Source organism: Bos indicus, chromosome 23 (assembly GCF_029378745.1).
Source record: "Bos indicus isolate NIAB-ARS_2022 breed Sahiwal x Tharparkar chromosome 23, NIAB-ARS_B.indTharparkar_mat_pri_1.0, whole genome shotgun sequence".
Lineage (NCBI taxonomy): Eukaryota > Metazoa > Chordata > Mammalia > Artiodactyla > Bovidae > Bos > Bos indicus.
The window spans coordinates 50,046,011-50,055,238 of NC_091782.1; the positions used below are offsets into that span (position 1 = coordinate 50,046,011).

A 9,228-nucleotide genomic window follows, 5' to 3' on the forward strand; every position below is an offset into this window, starting at 1 on the left:
CCGAGCGCCGCACCCTGCTCTCGAGCCACCGCGCGGCTGGGCTCCCGCTGCTGTGATCTGAGGGCGCGCCCCTCGCGGCGCTGGCTGCGGCCCGCGAGCGGAGGTGCGACCTGGCGAGGCCGAGGCCTGCCGTCCCTGCGCCGCGGGGCGAGGCGGCCCGGCCGGCGGGCTGGGGGCCTCTCCTGACGGGCGCCCAGGGGAGCCGGGTGGGCTGTGGCCAGGCCGGCGGCCTGCTGGGTGGACATGGCCGCCCCCCAGGGCGCCCCGCACGGAGACTTTCCGGCCTCAGCTCGCGTCAGCTGGTTCTGGCTCCAGGTCCCCTTCTTCGCTGGGCCGTCAGCTCGGCTTCCGCCTCGGAGACCTCTCCCGGGGTCTCAGCTCGCCCCTTGGCCGCGTGTGCGGTCTGTTCTTGGCCTTGACCCACGAGTCTGCCCCCTGGCCCTCAGGTCCCCTGCTGTTCTAACCGCCTGTGGCTCACCTTCGCAGAAACGTTTTCTCCTCACCCCATACCCCTCCATCAATGTCCCGATCTGACTTCTTGTCTTTCTTCAGTAACATGACGGGTTTATCCAGCGTCAGATCTCAGGCCCAAGGTCAGTGATTTGCCTTTAAAGTATTTAACACAGTCTTAATAATTCTACCTCTGCTGTGAATTAAATTGGGCTTGCCTAGTGACACCGTGGTAACGAATCCGCATGCCAGTGCAGGAGACACGAGAGACGCAGTTCCATCCCGGGGTCGGGAAGATCCCCTGCAGGAAGGCAGGGCAACCCGCTTCATCTGGATAATCCCAGGGATAGAGAAGCCTGGTGGGCAACAGTCCATGGGGTCGCAGAGAGTCGGACACAACTCAGCAGAGAGCACACATGAATTAAATTAGATCTCAGTTCTCTCCATTTCAAAATTGTAGAGATTTAAGGGCTTTTAAAGAAATCTGAATCCACTCAGTACAGGGGGAATGTCTCTGGTTCAGAACGCTTCTTTTTCCGTTTCCTGCTTCAGCTCAGGAGGACTCGGGTGTTCGCTGTGTTAGCCCCAGCGGCCCTGGGTGTTGGTCAGGCTGTTTATGACACTGTTCTTCTGCAGTGTGCATTTCATCGGTGACTGTGTCTGAGAATGTTACCCGGCCACCTTTCAGAACTGACTAGTTCATGAAACGTTTGAGTTAATTCCTGCTCCTTGAGCATCTGGAAGTCGAAGTTTTCCCAGCTTGGTAAACCCAAGAACACCATTTTTCCCTTGGTTATTTCCCTTAGTCCAGTCTGCCCCCTGCACTGGTCTTACAGGCTGTCAAAACACATCCTTTTATTATTTGCATATCCCTAATTCAAGCTGATTGTGAAAGGATTTTCACTCAATACAAAATGATTGGTAAAGTGCCAGTGAGTTTCACTGCTGGGCTTCAGGGTCTTTGAGAAGCACAAAGTGCGTCTAAAATATTGAGCAAAAGGAAAACTAGAATCTTGATCTTCACTTCCTTCTGGAATTTGTAAAAAGCTTCACATATTTTCAGCTTCTAAAACTTAGACCTTTCAAGTTACAGAGTCTCCCTTGAGACTGAAGATGGTTGAAGATGAGCTTTACACGTGCCGCGTGACTGTTTAAGTAAGGCCATAAGACACCTCCCCCCCACACACACACACACGTACACGCATTTGTGTATTAAGTTTTGGTTCCTAGATTAGAGACTGCTTACCCTGACTGTTCAAATGTTCTTAAGCAAGCCGAGATACATCTCTGGTTTCACCAAGTCACCAGAGTCAATACTGACTCACTATCACTGAGTCAGTACCTAAAATTTCCTTCAGGATTTGTTGAATTAATGGTATTCTTCATAGAAAAAGTAACCTTGGATAAGAAGATGTGCATATTTAGGGGATTTAATCTTTGTAACTATGTAATATTTTCAGTCTTGTATGCTAAAAGGAATGAATTAAAAAAATATTAGGGCAGTAAGAACCAGCATTTTAATTTTTCCTCTACAGCACTTGAAATACTCAGTATTAAATAAATGTCAGGTTACGCCAAAGTCTGAAAAGAAATATGCAAAACGGCGAAAGCAGTTTCTGTGGCAGGGTGGTGGTGATTTTTTTCTTTTCGAAGTGTTTGTAATGTGCTTATATTTTATAATGGAAAAAATAAACGTGTTAAATTTACGTGAGCCCCCTATGATGAGTGTAAAAGTCCCAGTGGCTGCGGGCAGCTTCACTGTAGCCCATAAAGAAAGTTAGCCCATTTAAAACTTAGACGTTTTTGTCGTTTTTACACATTCAGAGAAAATTAAGGTAGATGGGTAGAAAATCCATAAAAGCATCTTTCCTTGGAAGGAACCCAGGCCTGCTTCTCAGCTGTTAATAAACCACCTGCATGGCCATCTGGGTGCGTGCCAGGCGCTATGCCAGACCCTCCAGTGCCCGCAGGCAGACCGGTGAGGGGACAGGGAGGTGGCTGGCACCCACGGGCGATGTGGTCCTCACTTGCTCCCCCCACTCCCTGCTCCCCCGCAGCCCCGGCAGTGACCGCCTCTGCCCAGGGCTCACCCTGCGCTGGGGTGCCCTGTTTGGGCCCACCCTTCCCTGACAGCTCGCTGCGTCCGAGGCGCGCCCCCATCCCGATCCCCGCATCGCCTCACAGTCCCCCTCTGGGTCGCCCTCATCCCCACTTGGGTCTGAAGCTGCCCGGTCCTTCCACCGCCTGCCACCCCTTTTTGAATTGTAAGCTTCATGAATGACAGCAGGAATTCCCACTTAACCACGTCACCGAGTCTTGAAAATGGTACCTGGCCTATGGTTCAGTTCAGTTCAGTGGCTCAGTCGTGTCCGACTCTTTGCGACCCATGAATTGCAGCACGTCAGGCCTCCCTGTTCATCACCAACTCCCAGAGTTCGCTCAGACTCAGGTCCATCCAGTCAGTGATGCCATCCAGCCATCTCATCCTCTGTTGTCCCCTTCTCCTCCTGCCCCCAATCCTTCCCAGCATCAGAGTCTTTTCCAGTGAGTAGGGAGTGTACCAGTTAAATAACGTACTAAAAATCACCAGCTACCAAGTGGCAGAGTTGAGACTGGGGGACTTCCCCTTGTGGCCCAGTGGGTAAGAATCCACCTGTCGATGCAGGGGACATGAGTGCAGTCCCTGGTCCGGGAAGATCCCACACGCCGCAGAGAATTCAAGCCTGTGAGCCGCACCTGCTAAGCCTGTGCTCCGGAGCCCTGCTCGCTGCAACTAGAGAAAGCCTGCGTGCGGCAGCCGAGACCCAGCAGGGCCAAAGATAGATACGTTTTTTTAAAAAACTGAGATGGACACAAGCACGTCTGTCCAGAACCTTCACAGAAGTGCTGGTCTCCCAGCCCCCAGTCCCTGAAAACCCAGGAGAAAACAGGTTGCCCTGCCGGCCCTGGGTTCACACAGGCCCTCATCCCGGCACATCTGCGCGTCCGCCTGGGCCCTCCAGCCTCACGGGACGGACGGACGGACGGACAGCTGTGGGATGAGGGTGCTAGGGGAGACGGGGCTCCAGCTCCACTGCCGACACAGAGCCCCTGAAACGGCGAGAGGCCGGGGAGCGGCTCACGGGAAACCCCGTAGGTCAGCTCCGCATCGGAAGGGGACCAGTGGGGGCGTCAAAACCGGGTCTTGTCCCGAAGCGTCAGTAGACTGGAAGCCTTAAACATCTTTGTTGTTGTTGTTAAATGTGTAATCTAAGCTTAGCAAAGTATGCCAGGTTGAGACCATGAAGCCATCAGAGGTGACACGCTGACCCCCCTCCCCTGTTGCAAGACCACCACGAGGACAGAGAGCAAAGAAAACTGCGCAGCAGCACAAGCCCCCTTCAAGCAGTGTTTGAGGTCAGGAGACCCGCTGTGTCATGAAGGCTTTTTAAAAAGGGAGGAATTCCTTGCCTGCATCGGTCTTCTTGGTTTCATCAGCAGCAGTATTCCTCCTCTGCCAGAATCCTCCGAGGGAAGGGAAGCACTTTGAAGCCGGAGTTGCCCCCAGGCCCCTGGGAACGCTGTTGCGCAGGGCGGTTCTGCTGCCCCCTGCTGCTCACGGGTGGTACAGCCTCCAGGTTCATTCCCATGGCTGCCCCGGGCATTCCGGCAAGACTCAGGGATTATCCCCGCCTAAAGCCTCCCAATGGCAACCCACTTAAGTACTCTTGCCTGGAAAATCCCATGGACGCAGGAGCCTGGTAGGCTGCAGTCCATGGGGTCGCTAAGAGTCAGGCACGACTACGCGACTTCACTTTCACTTTTCACTTTTCATGCATCGGAGAAGGAAATGGCAACCCATTCCAGTATTCTTGCCTGGAGAATCCCAGGGACAGAGGAGCCTAGTGGGCTGCTGTCTGTGGGGTCGCACAGAGTCGGATACGACTGGAGTGACTTAGCAGCAGCAGCAGCAGCAGCAAAGCCTCCCTGGTGACTCAGCGGTAATCTGCCTGCCAGCGCAGGAGACGTGGGTCTGATCCCTGTGTCGGGAAGATCCCCCAGAGGAGGGCATGGCAACCCGCTCTAGTATTCCTGCCTGGGAAATCCCATGGACAGAGGAGTCTGGTGGGTTACAGTCCATGAGGTTTCGAAAGAGTCAGATATGACTTAGGGGCTGAACAACAACAAAAGCAAACCACCTACTCCAACCAGCACAGCCCACCGCCTGGGCATCCTGTGCTCCACGCCCACCCCAGGCATCAGACTTGCTTGTGCGAAGACATCAGTGAGGTTATTTGGATTGAGTTGAGTGATCACGTCAGCGGAAGGACGTGGTCACCTGGGGAGCTGACCAGACGTGGTACGTGGTCTCCTGAAGGTGTCTGGTCTCCCAGGACAAAGCTACTGCCCACTGCTGTTCCTCCATCACGTCCTCATATGTGTTAACTTCTGATGAACTTACCGAAGGCTGAGACAAGAGTATGATGCTCAACAGCCCTTGTTTGACTCAAGACGCACCCACTTAGTGGCTGAATAATGTCATACAAGTCACTTAATGGGTCTCAACCTGTTTCTTCCCTAAAATGGGGATCATCTTAACTACAGTTATTAGTTATTAATGTTCAGTGAGAATTTATAAAGCCCTCACTATATGCCGAGTGTTGAATTTTTAAAAAGATTTTGCACATACAAAGAAGCCGATCCCAGTGCTGGCCAAGGGTATGAGCTCATTTTCACTACTAGGAAGGTGTCTTTTCCTCGTTGCATAAGCAACATTTACCTGTCAGCCAACTGAAAACCATCAGCAGCAACTTAATTTTCCCTTAGAATTGTGAGATTCTGTTTAAAAGGTGTGATTTCTTTTTTCCTCCTGTATGTAAAAGAGCCTCGTACGCTATCAGAGCTGGGAAGAACCTGGAGAGTCATCAGGCCAGCTTCCTGCCCCCCTGGCCAGGCGGCCCAGCCACCTTTGGACAGCGCAGCTAGTAGTCACTCCTTTCTTGAACCCAAACCCACTTTGCTGTGGTCTGCATCCTGGTCCTGCACTGCAGACCAGCTTAGGGAAGAACCCACCTTCTCCCCCTTACAGCAGGCCTTCTTGTGTATGTGAAGACCTCTCCCCCGCCTTTGTCAGAAATCATCTTCTACCCAGGCTCGAATACAAAGTAATTATAACCACCTCCATCTAGTTTTTTCCCAGAGCAAATAGCGCCTTGATCATTGCCTGCTTGTGTGTCTGCTCAGTCCTGTCTGACTCTTTGCGACCCCATGGACTGTAGCCCGCCAGGCTCCTCCGTCCACCGGATTCTCCAGGCGAGAATACTGGGCTGGGTTGCCATTTCCTCCTCCAGGGGATCTTCCCGACCCAGGGGTGGACCTGCGTCTCTTGCTTCTCCTGCATTGGCAGGTGAGTCTTTACCGCTGAGCCACCTGGGAAGCCTTTACTACGATGGGAATTAGTCTGCTCACTTAAATCTTACATATTTTACTAATATTAAAGGGTCCAAAGTGATGGAGATAAAGGATGAAAACAGCTGTCATTTGTTCTCCCTCTAAAAACGCGTCACTTCAACAAGTTCTTGTCTTAGGCAGCGTTGGCCATCTTCACTGCCCCTGAGATGGGGGAGGGGTGGCTACAGGGGGGTTTGCCCAGGGTGCTGTCCCCAGAGCTGCCGAGTCGCACTGCGGGCCTGGGCCCAGGAATCTGCATTCTAACGGGCAGCACCAGTGCCCCCAGCGCCACGCCTTCCCCAGGAGAGTCGGTCCTGCCCGACAGTCCGCCGACCGCACTGCAGTGAGCCAGGCTGCCCCGCCCACCCTCCGGAAGCCCTTCAGCCGTGAGCAGTAGGCCGGCTCGGGCACCACAACGGTGGGCTCGGCCTGGAAGGGGGGCCGCCTTGCTCCCCTGCACAGCCCCTTCCATGTGCTGGAGGCCCCAGAGGCTGGAGGAGGAGGTGGCGGGGCCGTAACTGACCCCGGGCGGGCTTCCTCTGCCCCCGGGGCTCCTCAGCATTTCCGAGTTGACTCCGGCTGCTCAGGGCCCCAGCCCTGTCCGAGGAGGCTCCAATGTCAGCGGTTAGAGCTGAGCGGTGTGGATCCACGGAGCCGATTTTCCGGGGTCACCCAGCTAATGAGAGATGGGGCTGGGCGCTGCCACAGGCAGCCTGACTCCAGGAGCCCCCACTGCTTGGCCTCGGCCCTGGCTCTCTCCCCCTGACCTGGGGGTGTGAGGCCAGCCCGCCAGAGCCCCGACGTCCTGCAGGGCCTGCAGGTCACCCCGCTGCTCCTCAAGCCACCCCCTCCCTCGCGATGTCCTGTCTCGGCGCTGTCCCCCCCACAGGAAACTCCTTCAGATGGTCCCCGTCCACGTCACCTCCTAAGGGTCCCAAAACCCAGCCGTCCTCTGACCCCCAGACCTTCGTCCCAGGTGGCTCCCCCAGGTCAGTGAGCAGGGGACAAACGCGGCACCCACATGGTGGCCATGCCTGTGATGCTGCTGCTGATCCACCCCCTGACCCCACCACGAGCTGCCACCACGACCCCAAGGAGGAGACGGCCTCCCCCACGGCCTGCAGGACCCAGACCCAAAGCTCTCCTGTCGACTGCCGCAACCCCCGAACCTGAGCCCACACTGGCCCTGCTCCCACCTGGCCCCCCCGCCCCCCAGGCCTTGCCCGCCTGCCCGCCCCCGCTGGTCCAGCACCCAGCCTGGGAGCAGCCTTCAATTTTGACATCATTCGAGAAATTCTGCAAAGAAACTCCCTAACCCCTCCATCTTCACCCAGATCACTAACTGCTAACGTCCTGCCGGATGGACACGCATGAGCCACACACAGCCTCCCCTGACTGCTCAGGCCTCCCGCCCTGAGAGCACCAGTGTGCATCTGAGGGGAGCACGCACTCTAGGTGACCGAGTCGTGGTCGCCACCTGGCCAAGCACCTCCGGTGCTGGCTTGTCTGCCTGCTTGAGGGACAAGTCCAGGTTCCCGCGGTCCATGCACTCATCATGGGTCCACAGTCCCCTTGGGTCTGGACGCTTCCTGGGCCTTTGGGTGGGACACTGGATCTGGACGCTTCCTGGGCCTCTGGGTGGGACACTGGATCTGGACGCTTCCTGGGCCTCTGGGTGGGGGGCACTATCTGGACGCTTCCTGGGCCTTTGGGAGGGACACTGGATCTGGACGCTTCCTGGGCCTCTGGGGAACACTGGTGCTTTGAGGGAGCGCAGGCTGGAGGCTCCGCGTGTCCCAGTCGGGGCTTGTCTGTGACTAGACTCAGGCCTAGAGCCACACAGGCCCTGGGCCCCTGCCTGGCCCAGAGGCCCCGCCGCCCGCGTGGCAGCGGTGGGGTGGTAGGGCGTGTTGGTCTCCTGCTCGAAGGAGGCTTTCTCAGGACCCCCGCCCCTGGGCACCTAGGGTCAGGTCAGGGGCCAGACCCCATCAAGGCCTGGACACAGACCCGATGAGACCCAGGCCGCCGGCCCACTGCAGGTTCCGGGGGCCGGGCCTCTGGCAGAGCAGGGGCTTGATCGATATTTGCTTAGTGAGTGAAAGGATGAGAGAGACTGTTCAGGAGCTGATTCTGTACCAAAGCAAACGCTCCGCATGGCCCAGACGCGCCTGGGCGGCTTTCGCTTTATGCACGGTGCATGGCTACGCTTGCGGGGCTCTTAGGCCCGATTCTCACTGAGAGCACGGAAGCCTCAGTCCCAGTAAAGGTTCCTTCCGGGATCCACAGAGTAGACTAATTCTAGAAGCTGAACCCGGGTCCAGGATTTCTCCGTTTGATTCCTTGTGGGAGGCGGGGTGGGAGGGAAGGGGTTTCTCCGGGTCTTGGGTCCTGAGACTGGAGCCCAAAGAGGAGCCCTCGGGGCAGTCCTCGGGCCGGGCGGGCCGCCCGGGCTGACCGTCTCCCTCTGTCGTTCCAGACGCAGGCGGAGGGAGACACACTGAGGCCCCGAGGCCGCTGCACGGCGCCGCAGGAAGACCCGCTCCCGGAGGCCCGGCCCGGCCGCGAGCCCCGCGCGGGACCCTCCGCGCAGCCCCGCGGCGCTGGCCGGCGGCCGGGCCGGGAGGTGCCTGGACCGCCGCTGGGAGGGGTCTGGGTGGCCGGCTCCCCTCCGCCCCCGGAGGACGGGCCTCGGGCCCGACGGTGAGGCCTCGGGAGCCCGGGGCCCCCGCCCGGTGCTCCGTCCGCCTGCGCGTCCCCGTCACGAGCACTGAGCCCGGGAGTGACGGGGGGCCGCAGACCCCTCGGCCGCGCCTGGCGGCCCTTCGGGGCCCAGCGCAGGGAGGGCGTGGGGCCGCCCCGTGGTGCCTGTGGGAGCGGGGACTTCCCCCGGCGAGGCTGCGACGTGCGGGCCTCACCCCGCGCTCTGATTATGCTGATGTGACTGACCTGAACCGCACTGAATCGAATTGGGTGGAAATAAATGGAATTCAAAGGCTACCAACATGTCTGCCTCTTTCACTGAGGGCCAGGCCCGGCGGTGAGGACCGTCCTTGTCTCCGCACCAGCCAGGCCGAAACCGCGCTGCTGCGGCAGGAGAGGGACGGGGGCCAGCACGGACGGGAGGGGACGGAGGAGAGGGACAGGGGCCACCATAGACGGGAGGGGACGGAGCGGGAGCAGCAGAGACGGCAATGGAGCAGGTCCGGCTGGCGGAGGACGCGGACGCACGCAGACACGTTCGTGCAGACGAGAGCATCTCGGGCGTGGCCCGTGGACCCCACATGTGGAATCACCTGGAAGGTCCCCCAGGCCGACAGCAGAGTCTCAGGGAGCTGGCCCAGGAATCTG

General features: G+C 57.8%; 1 protein-coding gene across 1 annotated transcript in view; it reads left to right on the plus strand.

Annotated features, from left to right (window-relative positions):
* SSR1 (signal sequence receptor subunit 1) overlaps nt 1-8,496 on the plus strand; it is a 29,474-nt gene extending 20,978 nt beyond the window's left edge. The window contains exon 9 of the mRNA XM_019985729.2: nt 8,357-8,496. Within this exon, the coding sequence (XP_019841288.1) occupies nt 8,357-8,381 (25 nt within the window). The 3' untranslated portion in view covers nt 8,382-8,496. The remainder of the gene's footprint in view (nt 1-8,356) is intronic.
* Nucleotides 8,497-9,228: the final 732 nt, after the last annotated feature.